This window comes from Chanodichthys erythropterus, chromosome 19, assembly GCF_024489055.1.
Source record: "Chanodichthys erythropterus isolate Z2021 chromosome 19, ASM2448905v1, whole genome shotgun sequence".
Lineage (NCBI taxonomy): Eukaryota > Metazoa > Chordata > Actinopteri > Cypriniformes > Xenocyprididae > Chanodichthys > Chanodichthys erythropterus.
In genome coordinates, this window is record NC_090239.1 from 2,186,203 (window position 1) to 2,210,832 (window position 24,630).

Genomic DNA, 24,630 nt, shown 5'->3' on the forward strand with positions numbered 1-24,630 from the left:
GCCCAAATTGCATAAATTGAGCTGTTTATTCTCATATGAAACTGAAAAAAAAATTGGTTCAATAAACTTCAATTTTTTTAAAAATTACAGTAAAACTCATGACAATATATGACATTAACAGATGTTTTCCCCGAGTAATCAGAGTCTGAAAGGGATAATCCGTGTCTGGGGCATCAGCGGGGTCATTAAGCGCCGTTCCGGTCAGCAGATGGGCATTTTCTCCAGAACAATGACACTGACGCCCACCCGCTGGAGAAACAAGTGGGCAAACTGGGAAATCAGTTTCACGCTTACAAACATCCAGCTGTGCACTAACACTCTACGGGCCACTTTTGGCCTACTTCCCATGATGCGCTCACTTCCTCTGGGATAAAATATATTCAGTGAGTAATCAGTGTAGGTGTTGGTCGATAGCTCATCATTTCGGGAATGTACAGATATGATTCAGTGTGTTTGAGCCTCAGACTCTTGATTCACCTTCCACTGTTGTAGAGGCCGTGAAGGCGTCATCACAGACTCGGAGCTGATTTTAGGTCAGTGATTAAGGCTTTTGAAAACGTGATGGTTAAAAATGGAGCTCCACACCCGACTGACTGAGCGGATGAAGAGCGGCGTTCATCATCTCTGACGGACGCAAAACAAACAGGATGTAGGTGAAACTGCACAATCATTTGAAGATTTTTGCAAGACAAAAAATATTGGGTTTTGATCCGTGTTGGTGCAATATGTTGACAGTTAATGTCGATTAATTATATATATATATATATATATATATATATATATATATATATATATATATATATATATATATATATATATATATATACACATACATACATATAGACAGTATATATAAATTACTAAAATGTAAAAATATATAATAAAGACAATAACAATTTTTAAAAGTAATTAAAATATATTATATTGAAAAGTAAAAAAATGAAAATAATAAAAAAAGAAACAAAAAAATTCAAATGTTTTAATTAAAAAGTAAAAAATAAAAATATATAATGAAAATAAAAACGTATTTGTCGACTAAGTAATTCTATATATGTATTTTATTTCAAAAGTAAAATATAAATGAAAATATATATATACAGTATATATAAATTACTAAAATGTAACAATATATAATAAAAACAATAAAACATTATATTGAAAAGTAAAAAACAAAAAATGAAAATAAAAAATTGAAACAAATAAATTCAAATACATGTTTTAATTAAAAAGTGAAAAAAATATAATGAAAATAAAAAAATATTTTTAGACTAAGTAATTATATATATGTATTTTTTTAAAGTAAAAAATAATAAACCAAAACAATATTTTTAATTCAAATATATATTAGTAAAAAAATAAATAAAAATAAAAGTATTTTAAACAAATTAATATATATATATATATATATATATATATATATATAATAATTATATATAATATAATAAAACAAACATAATATAATATATAACATAATATAATATATAATATTATATATAATATAATATTATATAATTATAATAATATCTTTTTTTTTTAAACTATTGATTAAAAACAATATTTTAAACAAATACATATATCATCGCCATGGTCTCATAAATACAAGATGTTGAATTAAAGAAAGCTGAAACAGAGATTTCAGGAGTGAATTCTATTTATTTATTGCAGTTAAATCCCCAAAAAACATTTACATAAATACATTTATACAAAAAAAAAAATCAAGCATAACCGAACAATGACGCTCCAGTCAAGTAGTGCGTTATGAAGCAGACGTCTGAGAGAAGAAAGAATCATGTTTGTCACAAAGTGAAACCAGAGACTTTTTTTTGCTATGGTGAAGGAGTGGGCGTGGCCTAGGCAGAAGTGTCAAAGAGCTTGTCAATCATTTCTTCCACCTGCTCCGGGGCGTATCGGTGATATTTCTCTGGGTTTTTGGTGAATGAAATGTTTGCACATCTGCAAAAACAAAGATTAGCATGTAAACATGATCTGTACATCACACATCAGATATGAACCGATTGGTCGGTGATGCGTGAATGTGAAAGCCTCACCGCTGAAGGAAGGCTCTATAAGCTTCTGAAACCACTCTCTTCTGAGCCTGTCTGATGGCGTCACGCTGCTCTTTATCAGGGACCGCCCAGCCCTTCTGGATCTTACACAGTTCCTCCAGACCCTCATTAAAGCCCTGAAACACACAAACACACACACACTCAACATGAGATCATGATGCAGACAAAATAGAAAAGACTGAATATGTGTTTTTGTTGAGTGCCATATTTGATCCATCAGGCTTATATAGTCTGATATAGTGAAAATATCGAGGAAAAAACAGCTCAATCTTATTCAGAGGAGCAAATAATTGCAATTTGGTGCAGACGCTAATATTTATATGCTCAAAAAGTGATGAAATTCTGATGCTTGTTATGCAGATCAATGAGATCTTTATAACAGTAGCAGATACTGACATAAAATGCATGTAAATATAATGTCTTAGTAAGATGATATTTAAATGATGAAAGCTCTGCAGTTTTAAAATATATAATGCAATGCAATACAATAATGATTGAGAGAGGAACAAATAAACCTTCCTCAAAAGATGATGATCATATTTGATACTCATGATTTTTCTATTAAACGATGTATATATGGATAAAGTTGCTTCAATCTAGTAAGTGTTCATCTTGAAATATTACTAACAAAATAAAAGTTTTTCTTAAGTTTACGTCATATAAATCAGTGCAGATTTCACAGCATAAAGACATATAGTGAAAATATAGTCTAAACTATCAATCAGACGACAGAAGGACTGTAGGAGATTGTGTGTGATCAGGTTTTTCAGCAGTTTTGATCATTTAGAGGCTTTGCATCAAATATGATCCAGTAGGGTTAAAGAAGATGCTTGCGTCTCTCTCACCTTGAACTTGTCCTTGATGATCTGTCGCTCCTTGTCTTTCAGCTGCTCATGCAAATACATCAGAGAAGGGTTAAACTGAGATCATTTAATGATGATGAACCAAACAAAAACATTTTTAACAAAAAAAACCTCAAAAAATAAGTTGCACTTGACTGCAGAAGTTACAAAATGCCATATAATAAAGCATTAAAGAGGATCTAAGTCTTAATTTAGTTTTGTTGGCTCTACTAGAACAGGTTTTCATGCTTAAATGTTGATTATTTTCCTCATTGTTGCAGTTCCTCTCTTCCCAGTCTGTCAGTAACGCTCTGTTTAGTTCCTGTCTCTATGAAGCCCCTCCTTCTGAAAAGCACAATGTGCTCTGATTGGTCGGCTGGAGCAGTGTGTTGTGATTGGTGTTTGGGAAATGTCCCGCCCCTTATCATAACCACCAGTTTCAACACATTACTAACTAACTCAACCAGGCCCCGCCCCTTTAGTCTGCGCATTAATTATTTAAATGAGGAATATTGTGAAGAAAACAATGGAGGCGTTTCAGGGAGATCTTCTTACTTTGGTTCCAGGCTGGAACGCTGGGATGTTTCTCTCGGTCAGATGCTCCGTGACCTTCAGCCAGCTGTATGTGAGTGAAGGTCAGAAGGTCATTCATTGGGTCATTACAGGACGTTTCTTGCATTTGGATGATGCTGTTTTACCTGCGCTGATAATTCTGGATCTCCAGCTCGATCAGCTCTCTGTATGACGTCTCCACCTTCTTATGAGTCACAGCAACCAGCTGAATCAGCTCAGACCTGCACAACAGGAAACAGCACTCACAAGCCATTTTACTTTGTGACTTATTTTATTTTCCAGTGTCTGATTGGTCAGTGAACTGAACCCGTTCAAATGAACTGAATGAATCAGTGCGTATACTCACTTCTCCAGGGATTTCAGGATGTAGTTGTAGTTGTTATGGAGGAAGACGGCTCGCAGGGCCGGATCTTCGTACACTTTAGCTTTGTTTGACAGATTCAGCTGCAGGTTACCGAGGACTTTATCTACAAACAGAGGAGCACAAAAACATCATCTATTTATCTACACTCTTAAAAACGCAACAAAAAGTTGAGTTGGAGGAACTTAATAATTTTTAGCATTAACACAAATTTTACTAAGTCACTCCAACTACCAGAGTTGTAGCCCTGGAATCAATTAATCAGTTCAAATCAACAGCACATGCTAGAATAACTTATTTAACATGTATATTTCTTGAACAAGATATTACTTGTCACTGGCATTAGCGCAGTCTTTGATTATAGTGTTTACCTTCATGTATCTACTCTTCAAGTTACCACGAAAACTTCAACATTACAGAAACGTCAAACAATAACAGATCTTTCCCTTCACTAAAAACAAATTATTTAACACTTAATTTCAACATTTATTCTCCTTAACCAGTCCTATGCAAAGCATGCTGGGAACTGGAAATCCACTGCCTAATTTCTGAAGTTATCAAGACCATTTTTATTTTATTAAGTTACTACAACCTAAAAATACCTTTTAAAAAAGCCAATTAATGCAGAAATTTGAGTTTAAATTAGGGCGATTAAACGCGATTAAACGTATACAAAATAAAAGTTTGAGTTTGCCTAATATATGTGTGAGTAATGTGTGTAAATAATATGTATATATAAATACACACAAATTAATGTATATATTTAAGAGAAATGTTATTTATGTACAAAAATTATATAAAAATATAAATAAATACATATACTTGTAAATATTTCTCAAATATATACATGGATGTGTTTGTATTTATATATACATAATAATTACACACAGTACACCCACATATATTAGGCAAACTCTAACTTTTATTTTGTATGCGATTAATCGTTTGACAGCCCTAGTTTAAATTACAAACAGAACTCAACAAATTAATGTTTGCAACTTAAATTTTTTATTTAAAACAATAAATTAGAATTTTTAACTTGCAATCATGCATTTATTTAAGTTATGGTAACTTTACTTTTTAGATTCCAAACATAACCAGTGTTGGTTTACTATTATTAGGGGCCAAGCACCGAAGGTGCGGAGGCACCTATTGTTATTGTTGGCGTTCTTTTTTTTAATTTTTTTTTTTATTCTTCTTCTTCTTCTTCTTCTTTTTCTTCCGCTCTTGAAGTCTATGGCAGGCCATAGAACCGCTTGCGGGAAAGTTGTGAAATTTGGCACACAGTCAGAGGACAGTCTGACCTTTGTCCATAGCAAATTTGGAGTCTCTAACTCAATCCTTCTAGCGCCACCAGCTGTCCAAAGTTGCACTTATGTTTATGTTAATAACTTTTGAACCATAAGGGCTAGAAACAATTATTTTTTCCTCTTATTCCTTGGCTCAAGACGAATCGAACGCACCATATGACGTCATTTAAACGTCATGAAAATTTTTCCGCCATTTTGAATTTTCTGAAAAACTTACTTTTTCGAACTCCTCCTAGGCCGTTACTCCGATTTTCATGAAAATTGAATCAGATCATCTTCAGACCATGCTGACAAAAAGTTATGGAATTCAAGTTGATTCCTCAAACCGTTTTCGAAAAACTCACGAACGAATTGTACGTAGTGCTTGCGAAAACAGAAGTAAGGCTGTATCTCCGCAACGCTTTATCGTATTCAGACCAAACTTGGTACATGTCATCACAAGCATGACCTGAGGTACCATGCAGTGTTTCGGCGCAGCGCAACCTACTGGTGCGGAGATATGAAAAATGGGTATTTTTGCTTATAACTTCTGATGGGTTTGTCCAAAAATCATAAATTTGGTCTCGTTGGATTCGGGGAATCATGCCGAGTCGAATGATATCCAATTTTCCCAATTCGGCCATTTTGAATTTTGTGCTAAAATGCTGTATTTTACGAACGCATTAACGTATCTTTACAAAACTTGGTATGGGTCATCAGCACAATGCCCTGAAGGAGCCTGAGAAGTTTCGGCACAGCGCCGCCTTGTGGTCAAAAGTTATAACAAAATTTACAAAAATGCTAATAACTTTAGACTGTTCACCAATTGTAATGAAACTGGTCTCAGTAGATTCCTTGGGTCATGCTGAGAACAAAGATATCAAATTTGCCATAGTCAGCTAAACTTCCTGTCCGCCATATTGTTTTTCTTTAAAAACCTACTTTTTTCGAACTCCTCCTAGACCGTTGCTCCGATTTTCACCAAAATTGAACCGTGTCATCGTCAGACCATGCTGACAAAAAGTTATGGATTTCAAGTCGATATGTCAAACCGTTTTCGTATACCAGAGCAAAGAATTTGAGGCATGATGCAAAAACGACTCTTGAAGCTGTATCTCTTCAGTGCTTTGACATATTCAGACCAAACTTGGTATGTGTCTTCACAAGCATGACCTGAGGCAGCATACTCTGTTTCGGCGCAGCGCCACCTACTGGAGTGGAGATATTAAAAATGCCATTTTTGCTTATAACTTCTGATGGGTTTGACCAAAATTCATAAATTTGGTATGGGTCATCAGGACAATGCACTGAAGGAGCCTGAGAAGTTTCGGACCAGCGCCACCTTGTGGTCAAAAGATATAACAAAATTGACAAAAATGCTAATAACTTTTTTTCTAATTGCTCACTACTGCTGTTGGTCTGATGCTCCCAGCCATGTTGGCTTGCTTCTTGTGCCATTTTTGTGCTTGGCCCCGTAATTGCTGCTTGCAGCTATATTTTATACCTATTACAGTGAATTAACATTTAGTTAATTTTAGTTGAATTTAAATATTTTTATTTAGCTTTAATTTATTTTTACTTCAGTTTTAGTAAGTCATTTTTAGGAAACGTTTTTATTTTAAGTTTTTAATCTTATATTTATATTTAGGGGCCAAATACTGAAGGTGCGGAGGCACCTAATTGTATCTGTTGGCGTTCTTTTTATTTTCGATTCTTCTTCCGCTCTTGAAGTCTATGGCAGCCCATAGAACCGCTTGCGGGAAAGTTGTGAAATTTGGCACACAGTTAGAGGACAGTCTGACCTTTGTCCATAGCAAATTTGGAGTCTCTAACTCAATCCCTCTAGCGCCACCAGCTGTCCAAATGTGCATGTATGTTTATGCTAATAACCTTTGGAAACAAAATAGTTTTTTCCTCTGATTCCTTGGTTCAAGCCGATTTTTCCGCCATATTGAATTTTCTGAAAAACGAAAAATTGAAACGAAAATTGAACCAGATCGTCTTCTGACCATGCCGCCAAAAAGTTTTCAAATTCAAGTTGATTCCTCAAACCATTTTCGAAAAACATGCAAACAAATTTAATGTTGCGCTTGCGAAAATAGACTTAAGGCTGTATCTCCGTAACGCTTTATTGTATTCAGACCAAACTTGGTACATGTCATCACAAGCATGACCTGAGGCATCATGCAGTGTTTCGGCGCAGCGCCACCTACTGGTGCAGATATATAAAAAAATGGCTATTTTTGCTTATAACTTCTGATGGCTTTGTCCAAAAAACATAAATTTGGTCTCGTTAGATTCAGGGCATCATGCCGATCATCTTCAGACCATGCGAACAAAAAGTTATGGATTTCAAGTTGATATATCAAACCGTTTTCATATACTGGAGCAAAGATTTTGAGGCATGATGCAAAACTCACTCTTTAAGCTGTATCTCTGCAATGCTTTGACATATTGACACCAAACTTTGCAAGTGTCACTGTCACCTCACTCTGACCATACCACAACAATTTGGACACAGTGCCACCTTTTGGTCGAAAGTGATGAACCAGTAAATCCTCATTTTTGATCATTTTTCAGCTTGTTTGCCTAGAATGGTCTTAATAGGTCTTTAATTGCTCACTACTGCAGTTGGTCTGATGCTCACAGCCATGTTGGCCGGCTTATTGTGCCGTTTTTGTGCTTGGCCCCGTAATTGCTGCTTGCAGCTATATTTTATTTTACATTTATTTCAAAACAATTTGAATAGTTTTAATACTTTTTTTTTTTAATAATAACACTGAGCACATTTTTTTTACTGTATCTACTGCTATTATCTACTGTATTACTACTGCTAAACTAACATATCTTTAGTAAGATGTTTTGTTTTTTTGATGCAATACATTAAAAAAAATCAGTGCACACTTAAAGGGGTTCATATCATTAGGAATCAAATTTTATGTGATCTTTTGATATAAAAGAGTTTGATGATTATGAAAAAATCCAGTAACTTTCGGGACTCAAAACTTCCTCTTAATCCTAAAAAAGAGCATTCAATGAAAATGGGCAGACAATTCTGAACGTCTGCAACTCAGAGAGATCAGACAGCAGAAAATGACCTGAGGGAAAAGCTTGTGCATGATATGACTCTTTGAAACATCAGTTATTTGTGTGTGTGTGTGTGTGTGTGTGTGTGTGTGTGTGTGTGAGTCTTACAGATGTATGTGCTCAGTAGTTTTCGGCTGAACTCTGAACTGTAGCTGCTGGCAGATGAGCTGCTCTCTGAAAATGACAACAAACACATTTCAACAGCTGTTCATTTGTGTAACATGCAGAAAAATCTCACTTCCTTCTGTCTGAGCCATTCTGTCAACCTCTGAATCTAAATAACTTAATGCTTAGACTGAATCTAATCCGACCTTACATGCATAACATACACTGAGAAGAGAAACTGGTCTCAGATCAGTTAAACTGATTGTGCCTCAGATTAAATTACATCTCATGCTTTAACATTCTATACATCTCAATAACTTAAGTTATTGTTTCATATCCTGTTCGCTACAGGGGATGATATGAAGATCCTCAGAGCCAATAACATCACATGAAACTTTCATAGACAGATTATGTGATTCAGCACAAACAAAAGTTCCTGGAAAGCATCATAAACATCACATTTAAAGCCTGCAACTCTTTCACAAATGTCTAAAAAGCAAGTACAGTAAGCGATTCAGAAAGACAGTTATGGGTTTGAAGTCAACATGAAATCAAATCGGCCTCGTTTACATTCATAACAAATGTTTTTGGTCATATTGTGAATGATTTTGATGTGTTATCAAAATCTCTGTCTGAAACAATTGTTATTTTCTGCTGATTTAATTAAGGCCAGGCAAATGACATCAACTAATAATATTTTACCCCACTGTATGCATGCAATCAAATCCTTCATTATTTATAGTTTCACTACAAAATACTAGTTAATACACAGTAAAATCCCCAGAGTTAAATTAGCATTTAATGAAGTCAGTTGTAGTTCTTGTGTTTCTCTTCTCTTCAGTGATTCTGCTTGTTAACAGCAGGTGTTCATCACTAATGCTCAATCATCACTTAATTAATTGCTTAATTATCTCTTCCTCAGTGTTATTTTAACACTATTTAGAGAGGGACCATATGTACTCTGAGCAGAGTTGATTTAACTTACTTTTTAATTTACTTTTTACCCATCATACTTAGTGAAACGTTTATAAACATTTTACTTTAGAATAACAAGCATCAACAGATCATGTATTAAGAAAGTAAAGCGAGTCAGTTCAGCTTTCATGTTGCCTGTAAAGTCGGAGGAGTCCCGCTCTACTCATCCACGTGGCTCTTACCTCGGGGGTCTAAAGGAATATTGTAAGTGTCCCCGAGTACTACAGGGCAGAAGCAAAGCAGAACAGAGAGAGAAAGAGAACAAGAGAAAGAGGCAAAGGGCAAGAAGTTAAAATAGTTCTGTTAGTGTAGAGCTTAACCACTGATGGCCAGCCAGGGTGGGAGAGCAAGATCATGTGACAGAAGCAGAGGTGAGTGGGCGGGGCTGAGAATCCAGTGGAGCTACAGAGTGGCATGCACTGCTGTGAACATGAACGGTAGAGGACATATTTAGTTTTCGACCATTTTCACTGACCATAAGGCAAGACTGCTTAGCAGATCCAACTCTAAATAGTAGCTGATTGCCAAAATGGTACTTTGAGCAGAATACTGCAATTTAGAGGCTAAATTATTATTATTTAGTGCACCCTTGCAGGGTGGAGAGAGATGGGTCAGGGAAAAACAACAGCAGAGAAGCTGAAAATGGTTGAATTTGCTTTCCAAATATGATTGACTTCAGGAAAACCAAAGGAAAAGGAAATGCAGACCACAGGAAATGTGAAAAGATGACAAACAAGGAGACAGGAGGAATGTTATGAACATTAATGTGATAAAAACAGACATCTCAGTTGTCCAATATAGAGCTCACATCTGCTCTTTAACTACAAACAATCTTCAGCTCATTGCAGAATGGCAGATTTATAATTCAGATATATCTATATGTCTGTTTTTAATGTGTACATGACTGTGTTTGTGCTTTACCCTGAGAGGCCAACATTGCCCCTGCGGTTTCCTGGAAATCCAACAGCTGCTGCAGGAACAGGATGGCCTGAGGAGAAACAATGAGAGATAAAGAGCATCTTTGTCTGGTTTTGTGACTATTTACATTTAATAATTTAATGTAGTAAATGGAAAATGAAGATATCTTACATTGCTTGTGAGCTCATGCACGGTCCCGTCTTTCGGCATGTTGTACTCTTTATCTGGATCGTTCTGTTGGAGTAGAGAAAATCACATTGCCAGAATATAAAAATAACCGTTATTAAAATGGCAGGGCATAATGTATGGAATGTAATAATAAAATATATAATTTTTTAATAATTTTACATTATTTCTATATTAAATTAAACCTTAAATACTATTTTTAATAACTAATAGAATTTAGAATTAATTATCACTTTTATTATTAATAATTGATTTAAATAAAATAATAAATTTATACATACACACACACACACACACATTATATATATATATATATATATATATATATATATATATATATATATATATATATATATATATATACACAAAAAATGTATTATTTTATATTAAATGAAAAATATTTTAAATATTCATAATTATTAATTACATCGATAAAAATATATATTTATTGATGAAAAAATATATATATATATATATATATATATATATATATATATATATATATATATATATATATATATATATATATAATTTTTTATATTAAATTAAATTTTTCAAACAATAAAAAGTAAAATTAATTACATTTAATAATAATTCTAGTAAAGATAAAGCCTTAAAATTAAATAAAATAATAAATTAAATATTAATTATAATAAAACAACATTAACTAATAATATATATATTAATAATATTAATAATAATATAGATTGAAATAGATTTACATAAAATAATTTAGATAAAATTTAAAGATATAATATATATATATATATATATAATTTCATATTTTTATATTAAATGAAATATATTTTAAATAATAATATTCATAGTTAACTATTAATTACATCTAATAAATAAATAAATATATAATTTTTAAATAACTAAATATTTTATATTAAATTAAATCAAATATTTTCAAATAATTCATAAAATGAATAATTAATTACATTTAATAATGCTAATACTAATAATAAAGCTATATTTCATTATATTTAAATGAAATATAAAAATAATACATTAAATAATATTAACTATACTAAAATTACATAAATTAAAACATTAAAAAGGGGGATGGTCATGTGACCCGGAACTAGATGGTCGCTTAGGACTTCGCTCTGCTCCAGGCCAGGGAGCATTATTTACTCTTATTTTCTCCAAGTAAATGTGACATTATCAGTTAATTATTGCCACAAAAAGCAAATAAGCAATAAGCACAATAAACATTCTGCACAGACACTGGCCATTCTGGGGTTTGCAGCCTTTTGATGACTGATGCAGAGCTCTGGGCTGCGTTTCCCAAAAGCATAGCAAGCCTAAGATGATCGTAGAGATGAACGGTTCTACAATCAACTTAGGCTTACGATCCTTTTGGGAAATGCAGATTGATTATCACACTGCAGTCAGCAGTTACCTTAATACTGTCAGCGAACTCCTCAAGTGCTTTAGCTCCGATGGTCTCCATAGAGGTGATGAGAGCTGGGAGCTTGTTCTTGGTGCTGGCAGCCGTTCCCTGCACCACAACACAGGATATGACATCATCAGCTATGACACGTGCCAACAAAATCCAGTGCAAAATTGTATATCATCTCCTTCTCCTTTATACCTGTAGTGTGGTGTCAAAGTCCGGTTTGGTCTGTTTGAGGTGGCGCAGGATGGGGAAGATGGTCAGCACGGCGGAGTAATCGTGTCTCATAATGGCTCTGCGTGCCGCTGAGACGATGTTATCGCCTTCCAACATCAAATTATCCAATGCCTCCTGCAATGACATAAAATTAAACACAAACATATAAACAGGAACCATATAAACACACAGCAGAGATCCGCACGGACCTGAATGAGCGAGTCGAAGGTCTTTTTCTGGTGATGTTCTGGGATGATCTCAGTCAGTAAAGCGTACTCGCTCTGAGCCAGCTTCACAAACGCACTGATGCAGTGGATGTACGAATCAATCTCAATGTCCAATACGTCATCCTTCCCTGAGAAAAACACACACAATCACACACACACCTGTAAGATCTCAAGAAAAACAATATTCAAATGCAGTCATTTTGAAATATGGATGATATAATAATATCTAAACAGGAAGGAAACCAAACAGAGTTAAAATCTGAGGGGCCTGGAATGTCAACACTTGCTCAACCAATGGCATGGTTTTTCCTGTAACTCAAACGGTAGATCATGGCGCTTGCAACGCCAAGGTCATGGGTTCGTTGATCATAAGTATACCTGTCACTGTGGACAAAAGCATCTGCCAAATGCACAAATGCTAATGTGGCAGCACTATTGATCAGTTTGAACAACAGCAGACTTTATATTTAACAACTGACTGAGTCATTATTTCTGCAATTCTGTCTGGTGCCTTAAATAACTAGAGTTTTAAATAAAATAGATCGATATGAGACCAAAAACCTACAAAGAGTAATTTCCACCGTTTAAGTTTGCCGATTTCAATTCTTTCATAGAATATGGTTTCTGAAATGATATTGCAGGAAACCATATTTACAAGATGTGCTAAATGATAATTAAAAACAAAATATAGCTGCAAGCAGCAAATATCAGGGTTCAAGCGCTTTAAGGCCTTTCAGCACATGCTCAAAAAGGTATAATGTTTTAATAACTAGCAAGCCTGTAATCACCTCGATCATAGATGGAAAAGACCATTTATAGCAAATACAGGCAATTTATCATAGGAAACAAATGGTTTATAAATCTTTTTAGCAGTTATCGAGGTTGAAACAAAAACCTAGGACTAGTTCACCAAAGTTAGTTTTTGAAATAATCTCCAATATTTAACGAACGATTCGATGGACAGCAGCGGTCCTAGAGACAAAATTGCTCAGAATGAGGAGTTCTACCATGTGGTACAAATGTCATGGGCGTGTGCGAAAAATCGTGCGAAATACAATCCTTTACGCACATGAAAACACGAAGGCACACCCCGGTGGCCGATTTCCATCGGATTTCTCATAAATCAGCTCAAAATCCATTGGCTGATGAGAGACAAGTTTTTTGAGATACATCAGTCCCCTCATAGACAATCATGGACAAAGCACACTGCATGCCAATTTTCAAGTAGATCGGACTAACGGTGAAGAAGTTATAGTCATTTTCATGTTTTTTTCCTGTTATAGCGCCACCAAGTGGCTAATCGCCGCATACTTTCTCACACAACCACAGAATGAGCTCTATCATAGATGTGCCAAATTTGGTGAAAAAATCTCATTCCGTTCACGAGTTCTAGCATTTTAGTAAAAGTGGCTTCACCCACTTTGAATGTTTTGGCGGCCCTTAGAGACCGTGAATCAAAATTTAAACTTTTTTTAATAATTATTGACAATCAGAATCTTGATGCACTGGTTTGGTTCCGATCAGGCCAAAAAAACCTAGGACTATTTCGCAAAAGTAGGTTTTTCAAAAAATCCGAAATACCCCAAAAATTCACAGAACGACAAATTCGAATCTTGAGCCAAGGATACCAATGATATATCGGCCTACAGCGACAACACTGATATTAAAATGGCTTGATTTACCTTCAAAACCCTCCAGCTCTGCTTTAACCTCTCTTAAACAAACGTTTAGGGTTTAAAGCTTTAAAACCAAAGCTTTTACAACATCAGCATCTTTGACATACTGTTGAACATGAACGAAAATAATTTGTAGACTTTGTAGAAACACTAAAACCCTCCTGGATAATCTTTAACTCACATTATTTTGAACATAAAGCCACAACATTTTGTGTACACAAATAATAAAATCACATAATTTCACAAGGACAAGTCAACATAATTTCCTATTGCTTGTTTTGAACACAAAACTACTTTTAATCAGAGTAACTGGTATTGAATCTTTGAGGTCAGACTCACCTGTAGCCGCCCCATGCTTGTCGTCAGACAGGAGCTTAACCCCACGAAGGTCATGATCCAAACCTGATTGGTTAGGATATAGTCACATGACCTGGGTCACTCTCCCCAGGCTATAGAGGGAGTGTTGAACAAGCTCAACCCGCCCCCACAAAAGCAAAGGCCACTTGTTTTAGGATGTTAGTGGGGTTTCTAAGTGCACCGATGGACCCAGCAAAGCACAGAGACTTATGGGAAACAGCAATGGTAAGAGAGAGCGCACTCTTCCTGCTGCCACTCTCATCCTTTTGCAACTCAAAAAGTCAACTTCCTACTTGGAAAAGTGCAACAGAACAATTTAATTTGGACTTACAATTTGGAAAATTCAGATTTCGAAAATATTTTATATATAAATAAATATATTTAAATTTAACTAATAAATTAATAATTACACTTAATTTTACAATTTTGCTTAGTTAAACATTGTTATTTTGAATTTGTTTTATTATATTTTTAAACATTTTAAAAATGTTTTAGTAATTTTATGTGCTTTTGTCTTTTTTTAAATAAGAAAATCTATTTAGCTTTCATTTATACATTTCAGTTTATGTAAATTTAATAAAATTTAACTTATTTTACTCATTCAATTTTTTCTATCTAATTTTTTCTAGTTTTTTAATCTAATATTTTTTTTTATTTATTTCAATGAACTAAAACTATTTTTAATAGTTTTAGTTAACAATAACAACACTAACAGTTTGATATCAGACATGACAGCAGTTAATTATCAACTTTTTTAAAGCAAAAAACAATACATCAATAAGTCAAAGTTCTTGCAACATATTTTAAAAAATATTGTGGCAAAATTTAGTTAAATGGTGTTGTTCATTGCCATGTTTTCAACTCATTTTTTTTTAAAGTTTAACAATGCCACCTTTATTTAAATCCATGTTTTTTGTGTGTTCTGATTGTAAACATAAACTCCAACATCTAATATTAATATTAAAAGAATACGGACAAACAGCGGAGTACAGGAAGGCGTCTCTCTTTCTCTCTCCATCCTGAGGCTGATTTAGGAGGAAACCACTGTGGCCCATAAGTTTCTGTTTTCTCCGACTGTTGTCTTCCCGAAACGCAGGAACAACAGTTTAAAAACACAGCAAAAGTGAGAGAAAACGTAGAGAGGGAAGGAAACCAGAAAGACAGCATGCTTTACCTTCCAGAGGAGTGAGGTTAGAACCCTTTTTTCCATCCAGGCCATGCTGAGAGTACTGTTTGAGCAGATTCTGAGCCTTACGGATCGTGCCTGCTCCCATCAACACCGAAACAGAGAGAAAGAGACAGAGAAGGGGGGATAGTAGCAGGGTATTCAAGGAGGAAAACAGAGGAAGACACCGTGAGGTAGAGGAAGAGGAAGGGCGTCTGAAACCCTGTTCACCGACACCAGAGGAACAACTGAGAGAAATCCAGATCCCTCCGTGACTAAAGCACACCACAGCGATCACAATCACACGGTCCAACGTTAACCTCTGACCAACGGCGAATGAGAGTTACAGAAATAAACGGCAGTTCCTGTTTGACGCTAACTTTATTATCACACAGTCAAACCGCTTCCAGTGCAAATATCTGAACATTCTTAAAGGGACAGTTCATCCAAAAATAAAGATTCTGCCATCAAGTTGATCCAGACCTGTATGAGTTTCTCTCTTTTATATTTTATTTTGATATTTTGAAAACGGTTGACGGTATTTTTTCCCCCCATAGTATGGAAGTACTACACATACAGGTTTGGAACAACTTGAAGGTGAGTAAATGACGGCAGAATTTTTATTTTTGAGTGAACTATCCCTTTAAATCAAGATACAGTTACTTGAGACGCAAAATGACATTAGATAAGAAGTCTTGTTTTCTGAGAAATTGCTGGAAAAATGAAGTGAATTCATGCAGCGAGACACCCCAGGTGAATAGGGTAAAAAAATTAACTAATAGATATCACCATACTACCCCAGGTGATTGATTACGTAAAAAATTGCAAAAAAAATTTATATTACAAGTTTTCTAAAATGTAATGTTTAAATATGCAAATGAGGCATTATCTAATTAAATATGCGCTAATTTGCATACATTTCTAGAACAAAAATCTGAATATTGGATGACGTCAGGTTCACAGTTCTCGTTTAATTTTTTGGACATATTAAATTCAAAGGTTTTTACAGAAGGAATTTTGGATATCTCTTTTTATCACTCTATAAATCAGAAAATACTATCAACAGCCAGAAAAAAAATATTTTCACCATTTTTTTTTAGGAATAAAATGTTGTATAAAATTATATAATCAACAAATCCCTCTGTAAAAACCTTCAGAATATAGATAGAAATAAAACTGTAAAGTTTGGTGTATATAAGATAAAAAAAACTCATTTTGAGAAAACGGCCTTTAAAGATATTTACTGTAATTGAAATCTATAGATGCAAATAAATAAAGTGCTATAAAATGTACACTTAAAAGTGTATTTTGGATGTTTTTTTTCCACCAGTCTGAAAAAAAACACTTTATGAAAAGCTAAAAAGTGCAAAATCTCAAAATTGACAGATGCCTGAAAAAACAGTGTTTTAGCCTGTAGTGTCTCCCCTTAAACAAGAAAAAATGTGTTCAGAAAAATAAACTTGTTTTCCCTTTGGATAAAGATTATTTTTCTGACCACATTGGCATAATCTGACATGAGCAAATTAAAAATATACAAAAAGTATCTTAAAGAAAACATTTGTTGTGACTTGCATGTATTTGAACGATTTTAACTTAGTGGAAAATTCACCATCAAATCTTGGAAACTTAAAATTTTAAAATAGTAAATTAAGATTTGAATTTACATGAATAATTTTACAATCAATTTACCTAAAACTTTATAATTTGCTAGGGGGAATTTATTTACTTTACATTTAGTTAGTAATTGTTATTTGCTTATTTTTGGTAGAAAAAAATACAGTATGGTAAATAGTCTAATAATATATTTATGATTTTTTTTTTATTGGTATGTTATTATTATAAAGTGTTTTACGTTTCGTTTTGTTGATATTTTTATTATAATAAAAATAGAAAATAATTATGTATAGAAGTAAAATAAAATATTACTCACATTAAGCAAACAATACAAAAATATGACACAAATCAGGATGTCATAAAACACTTGTATATGATACCACAAATTTCTTATTAAATTACAAATGTTTTAGCATAATGACAAAAATTTATTTTTAATTAAAATAATGCAAAATTTTTACCAACGTTTAATGGCATGTACAAATATTTAATACTTATTTAGAGCTGGTAGACTTTGTCAATTGACTCGTCATTAGCAGGAGTGGCAAAAAGTTAATTTTGGACCTTGCACACACACACACACGCTTGCAGTGCACACAAACATCACATCACATATCATCACAATGTCTACAACTAAACAAAAAGAACACGTCAAACACACTGAGGAGAAAATACAACAGTTAATCAATCACAGCTATTAAACTACAGCATTGTGTCATGAACAGTGATGTTAATACACTCATTTATATTAGCGCTGCTCAAAAGCATCAGCCGCTGCCAAACATCACAACAATCTGAAACCTATTAACATCAGAAACTTATACTGAACACAGAGTTAAACACGTGAGAGTCGTTGTGCGGCGTGTGTCTTAAAGGGGTCATATCAGCATTTTATATCCTATTAGTTTTCCACAATATCTTTGTTAAAGTTTCCTGGCATCATTTAATTTTTCACAAGCATTTCCACTCCATAGCTGTGATTAAAGATTTGCATATGTAAATGAGCTCTATTATGATTGGCTAAACTTTAAATATGTGTAAAGAAGGATGAATCATAATCATGAATGTTTCTGAAAGAGCTATTCTTGCAGATTAGAATGTTTTCAAAGTACGATGAACTAAATCGTACTAATAATAATAAATAATACAAAGATCAAAATATCAAAGAAAATGTGATAAACCCCTTTAATAAGCAGTTAAAGTGCAGTAGATATTTTTTTCAAGCATGACAAAGACACTGGCAGTCTGTTAGTGAGGGCTGAACAGTCACAGCGCCTCCGTGTGGTGGAGATGTGCACATGCAGTGAGTGTTAGTAGAAAACAAAGAGCTTCCTTTCTCACTGTTGAGACACTTCATAGCAATACAGTGCTGTTAGTTGACAAAATGTGCCCTCCACACAGAGAAAATACACTAACACCACTGTGAAAGAGCGCTTCAAACTACACAATTTCAACAGACAGGAAGGAAAGCGTCTGCTATAGCCTACAGCTTAAAATACTAGCCTGATTAATAACAATAATATGAAAATGAACAAAGCCTGGATGATATATCAGTCTATCTCTATTGTGTGTAAAAGCCTTTTCACATTGGGCTTCATTTAAAGGTGCAGTAAGCAATTTTTGAGAAACGCTGTTGAAAGTGGATCAAACTGGAGCACCAAAACACACTTGTAGCCAATCAGCAGTGAGGGGCGTGTCCACTCATGAAGGGGGAGGTGGCTGTGTTGCATAGTGTTTGTGAATTTGGGGGCGGAGCTATCTAGATAGGGGTGTGATCTTTTTGGGTGGGGCGTGTTTGTTTTGGTGATTTGAAATATCAATAGTGTTTCTCAGAAATCGCTTACTGCACCTTTAAGAAACATGAATAGAAGGATTTCTGTCTAAATGGTTCATAAAACTACTCTTAAATAAATTGCCATTTGATTTGCATGACAATTTATGCAAGCACGGTCTGATAAAGTATTTAAATACTGAGCTGAATGCAGAAAAGACAAAAATGGCTGTATAAAGATTTTAGAAAAAGTTGTTCTGCTTGTTTTTAATGAATGAGGACCATTGAGTGCAAATTGGGGTATGTAAGAGTTTTTTTTTTTTTTTTTAAATACTTAAAATACTTTTAATTTGGCAAGGATGCATTAAATGGATCAATAATAACCATAAAGAAATTTAAAATATTACAAAAGATTTCTATTTCAAATAAATGATGTTAGTTAACTTTCTATTCAGAGAATCCTGAAAAAAAATGTATGAGAGTTTCTACAAAAGTATGAAGCAGCACAACTGTTTTAAACATTAATAATAATCAGAAATGTTTCTTGAGCATCAAATCATGATCATGTGACACTGAAGACTGGAGTAATGATGCTGAAAATTCAGCTTAGATCACAGGAATAAATTACACTTAACTATATATTCACATAGAAAACAGTTGATTTACATTGTAACAATATTTCACAATATTACAGATTTTATTGTGTTTTTGATCAAATAAATGCAGCCTCGGTGAGCAGAAGATACTCTATAATAATTATATTTGATAATTTAATTTAAATATTAAATAAAAAAATTAAATATATTTATTTAATAAAGTAAATAGTTTAATTTAAAATATTAAATTTCATGGGTTTTTTTTACAGTATTTTCAAAAACATTACAAAAATCTTACTGACCCCAAACTTATGAATGGCCATTTTTTTCCATCAAAATAAACATTTGTGTCACGCTCTGTGTGTATAATGTACGGAAGAGGATTAGGGCCAAGCAATAATAAAAAAAATAAAACCATCTCTAGATTAAAGTTGTTAAATTTCGAGAAAAAAGTCGAAATAAAATGTTGAGAACAAATTTAACAAGTTTTTTCTCATAATTTAACGCATTTGTTCTCATAATTTAACGACTTTTTTCTCGTAATTTAATTACTTTATTCTCAACATTTTATCTTGACTTTTTTCTCGAAATTTAACGAGTTTTTTTCTCATAACAACGAATTTGTTCTCGTAATTTAACAAGTTTTTTCCCGTAATTTAATTACTTTATTCTCAACATTTTACCTCGACTTTTTTCTCGAAATTTAACGATTTTTTTCTCATAATTTAACTACTTTGTTCTCGTAATTTAACAACTTTTTTCTCGAAATTTAATACGTTTTTCCTCGAAATTTAACAACTTTAATCTCGAGATGGTTTTAATTTTTTATTATTGCTTGGCCCTAATCCTCTTCCGTAATAATGTTTGGGTGTACTTGGCCAGCAAATTTTACTAGTGAAAAACGCTTGCGTTGCATGTGAACAGGCCTTTCATGGACACAATGAATCCTGATCTGACACATGTATATGGGTGTGTGTGTGTGTGTGTGTGTGTGTGTATAATGTGAAGCTCTGGCTCTGCGAACAGAAGCAAGCGATGGACACGTCACACAATACAGCTGCAACTTTACCTGGGATGTAGACTGACATCATCAGACACGAGTGAGACAGAGAAGAGAAACGGGCAGAGGAGAGGAGACGGTTAGTGAAAACACACACTAGGAATAGGAAAAGAGGAGAACTCTCGACAGGAAATGAGGTCATGGAAGACAGATACACCTGATCGCGATCCATCAGGAACCCAAAGAGACCCGATCTGGTGAGGTCAAGGGCTAAAGGTCACTGACCTGGTCTTTTCGGAGCCTTCTTGGTGGGCGTCTCCTTGCGTTTGGTCTGTACGGCGGGGGAGTGGATGGCAGAGCTGGCGCTGTTCTTACGGAAATGCTCCTTCAAACCCTTGATGGACCGATCCAGCTGACTGGATCGGACCTGGAAATACACGTTCATGAAGTCTGCAGATCAAAAAAAACACACAACGTGAGATTTCAAACATCCTCGTGACATACGAATAAGATAAAAGCGTTTGCGTGTGTCCACCTTGGTTGCGTCCGTACTCCACCAGCCATGCAGAGATACAGATGATGTCCTGCAGCACGGCTTCGGGCAGGTGCTCCAGCGTAACGTCTTCCTGCACCTCCATGTCCTCGTCTCCTCCGATGGCGTCCAGGATGAGGACGGGCGGCACTGGCTTACTGTACCGCGTCAGCAGGCTGCGAAACTCCGCCTCCAGCAGCTCCTTTCCTTTCTCGAAACGAGCTTTCTGCAACACGACAGCCCTCGCTGATGAATGCTTCATTCAAACTAAAGGAGAGTGAGGAGTTTGTGAGAGGAAGGGGAACGTACCACTGTGTTGAGCTCAGGACTGTCGGGATTGTTGTCCTGGAAATACTCCACGGCCTTCTGGATCTTTGCAATGCAGGCCAGATACTCGTCCAGACGACCAGCTGGGCTGCAAGAGTAGTGATTGACTGATATCAGTATATATACACCTCATATGCACTCTTCTGCTCATTAAGGCTGCATTTATTTCATAATAAATACAGAAAAAACAGTAATATTGTGATATATTATTACAATTTAAAATGATGGTTTTCTATTTTTATATACTTTAAAATATAATTTATTCCTGTGATCAAAGCTGAATTTTCAGCATCATTACTCCAGTCTTCAGTGTCACATGATCCTTCAGAAATCATTCTAATATGCTGATTTATTATCAATGTTGGAAACAGTTTGTGCTGCTTAATATTATTTTATAACTTGTGATACTTTGTCTGGATTCTTTTATAAATTTATTAAAATTTTTGACATCGAGACCATGGGGAAATACTGCCATATAGATATTTTTAATATTATCTCATAATTTGGCAGCAGGTTTATTAGGCTGCTGTCACTTTAAGAGCTGATGCACGGATCCATTATACTGTTACACATGCGTTGTCTTTCTCAACTGTTTACGTTCACTTCTTAAAATATAACATAACTGCATTTAGACCAGCATTTTGACATTATTTTGTGTGTATTTGACTGTTTAAGCGCAATAAGCAGCGAAAAAGAACTCAATTTAGTACTGAGAGGTGGCTTTATGTGTGCATAAATTATATTTTAAAGTATATTAAAATAGAAATTTTAAATTGTAATATTTCACAATATTATTGTTTTTTCTGAATTTATTATGAAATAAATGCAGCCTTAATGAGCATAAGAGACTTCGTTCAAAAACATTAAAAATAGTAATGTTTCCAAACTTTTGACTGTATGTATGTATATATATATATATATATATATATATATATATATATATATATATACATACATATATATATATATATATATATATATATATATACATACATACATATATATATATATATATATATATAAATATTTATATTTATTTATTTTTATATATTTATTTATTTTTAACTTCACTTAATCACTTCTTAAAATATAACATAACTCCGTTTAGACCGGCATTTTGACATTATTTTGTGTGTATTTGTCCATTAAAGCGCAATAAGCAGCGAAAAAGAACTCAATTTAGTACTGAGAGGCGGCTTTATGTGTGCACACTTTGGGTGTGAGAACAAAATCTGCGTGAATAAGTAAAATTATGCGCAATACATGCAATCCCATGCTGAAATTCAAGCCCTGTAACACCAATTGGTAGATTTTGGAAATGAAATAAGGTGGGAATGACAACTTCTACTAACTGCCTACAGTTTTCATTGGATAACATCTGACCGATATATTTGCCTAGCACTAAACACGGGTCTCAGGTCACACTCACCCTTCCCGGATGATCTTGTCGGTGTCTTTGGCCACATGATAGTAGCTGATCACATGATCCATACAAGAGAGAGTTTTGTCCACATTCTCCTGCAGTCGCTGCAGATTCTCAGTCTGCTTATGAACCGGGATTATGGAGTTCTCCAACTGCATCAGACGGCTCTCAAACGAGGACAGGATGGACACCTGGAGGAATCAAAACACATTCATGGTTTTATTGATTAAAATGAATAACAAAATAATATTTACAATGGATGTAGCAGCATATTATCACTGTACAGCACTGCTGAAGTCAGTAAATTCAGTGTTTATCATCTTATATCTCAAAATCAGAATGAGACAAACATACAATTTCACTAAATATATGAACTGATCATCTCTTACCATTCCTTTAGTGAGCTGATCACTCTTCTCCAAGCTTTCACGAATAAAAGACAGAGTTTCTTGTTCCTGAAGATTATAAATAAAACATACAAGTCCATATCTATATAAATTAGGCAAGTTAATACACCCTATCAACATAACATTGTCATTTTTCCATTATTAAGCTTTTAAAATGCTTTATGACATTATTTCAATGACAATCATGCAGATTTTCAGTCTAGTTTCTCACAAATGACATTAATAACATCCGCTCCCTGATCACGGGATTCTCATGTTATTCTTCATTCTTCCTGTTTTTTCCTCATTTTACGGACCTGTTTGAGTTTGTCCTCGATCTCCCGCTTCCGAGCGGACGCGTCTTCGGTCGGGATCATCCTGACGGTCAGAAATGTGATGGAAATGACAGCTGGATCCGTCCAAATGAATGATAAATTCACTATAATATTGCAACATTAACGTGAAGACAGCGGAAACAATACAACACAAACGACAAGATGGCGGCGAAGTGAATCACAACATATGCAAAATAAAAGTCCTCAAAACGTCATTCAATTCCAACAAAATAGCAGCAAAATAATACAGTCACCGTTATGGTGGTAAGCATTTGCTTTAGTTGGGCTCTTGACAAATTAACTTTTTTTTTTTTCCCCTCTGGCTGCTGTAACTGTGTGTTTCTGAAACACATTTGTTATAGCAAAAGTTGAAAGAAAGAACACTGATGGTTACTTATTGATGATTCACAGATCTCATCCAGAGTCTAATCTCTGAGGACACTATTTAGATTGAACAATTTCATATAAAAGTAGCCCTCGAATACCTCTGCATGAGATATTGTCTTGCCTCAATATTCTGAACGTTTTTAAATCATTGCGCAGAAATTATTCAGACAGCATCATGTAGACACACAAAAACATCAACATTCAGCGTATGAACCTCAACAATGGTGACAACATTTTCAGCTCAACAGAACAACTATGAACATCACACACAAAAGCTTTTTGTTGATTGTCACCATTGTTGAGGTTCATATGCTGATTTTTGATGTTTGTGTGAGTATAATAAATAAAAAACTCAGAATATCTGATTTTTTTGTCTGGTAATTTCATGTCATATGAAAACTAATAAATTTGACTGTTTTGTTTTTGTATTAATTTCAGTTTATTTTGTAATTTTACACACATTTGTATGCAATTTAAGAAAACATAAAAATATATTAAAAATACAGTAATTGTTCTGTATAAAAATGTGAATTACTGTAATTTGTCATTCATTTTTATTCCTTCTGTGCAGAAATATAAATGCAAGGTCTTATCGAACATTACATTTTGACAGAAACAAAGCGTGGGAAGCTGCCTAATCTGCATGAGCCCAAAGGTACAAAAGTTGCTCTGGGCCCAAACGGGCTGGCCCACAATGTGAGAAGTCCGCTAGTATGGGCTGCTCTCGTAGAGCCCACAGTGAGCCCAAAGCTTTGGGCCTCACCTGGGCAAGCCTGCACTGGGCCTGTTTAGGTTTCCGTTATAACATTTCAGT

General features: G+C 34.2%; 1 protein-coding gene across 7 annotated transcripts; it reads right to left on the bottom strand.

Annotated features, from left to right (window-relative positions):
• Window positions 1-1,617: 1,617 nt before the first annotated feature.
• Window positions 1,618-23,578, bottom strand: exoc7 (exocyst complex component 7). 7 transcript variants are annotated; one of them, XM_067370152.1, is made up of 21 exons: window positions 23,412-23,578; window positions 23,098-23,163; window positions 22,715-22,899; window positions 21,268-21,373; window positions 20,962-21,184; window positions 20,712-20,876; window positions 20,496-20,507; window positions 15,455-15,544; window positions 14,263-14,325; window positions 12,230-12,375; window positions 12,003-12,155; window positions 11,811-11,909; window positions 10,388-10,450; window positions 10,220-10,286; window positions 8,327-8,392; window positions 3,828-3,948; window positions 3,607-3,702; window positions 3,464-3,527; window positions 2,912-2,953; window positions 2,049-2,182; window positions 1,618-1,953 (listed from the first exon to the last, which is right to left on the bottom strand). In XM_067370152.1, exons 1-21 carry the CDS (start codon window positions 23,469-23,471, stop codon window positions 1,851-1,853), a joined length of 2,124 nt encoding a protein of 707 aa, XP_067226253.1. In that variant the 5' UTR covers window positions 23,472-23,578; the 3' UTR covers window positions 1,618-1,850. The 7 variants fall into 7 exon arrangements, with proteins under 7 accessions (XP_067226253.1, XP_067226254.1, XP_067226255.1 ...); XM_067370153.1 differs by lacking the exon at window positions 20,496-20,507; XM_067370154.1 differs by lacking the exon at window positions 14,263-14,325.
• Window positions 23,579-24,630: the final 1,052 nt, after the last annotated feature.

What these genes read in the sequence shown, in the direction of transcription:
- exoc7 (XM_067370152.1), bottom strand. Translation starts at nt 23,471, where the DNA reads ATGATCCCGACCGAAGACGCGTCCGCTCGGAAGCGGGAGATCGAGGAC. An exon ending in ACTTTGACACCACACTACAG is followed by an intron (nt 11,910 to 12,002) that starts GTATAAAGGAGA and finishes GTTGTGGTGCAG; the next exon opens with GGAACGGCTGCCAGCACCAA. An exon ending in ATCCTGAAATCCCTGGAGAA is followed by an intron (nt 3,703 to 3,827) that starts GTGAGTATACGC and finishes CCTGTTGTGCAG; the next exon opens with GTCTGAGCTGATTCAGCTGG.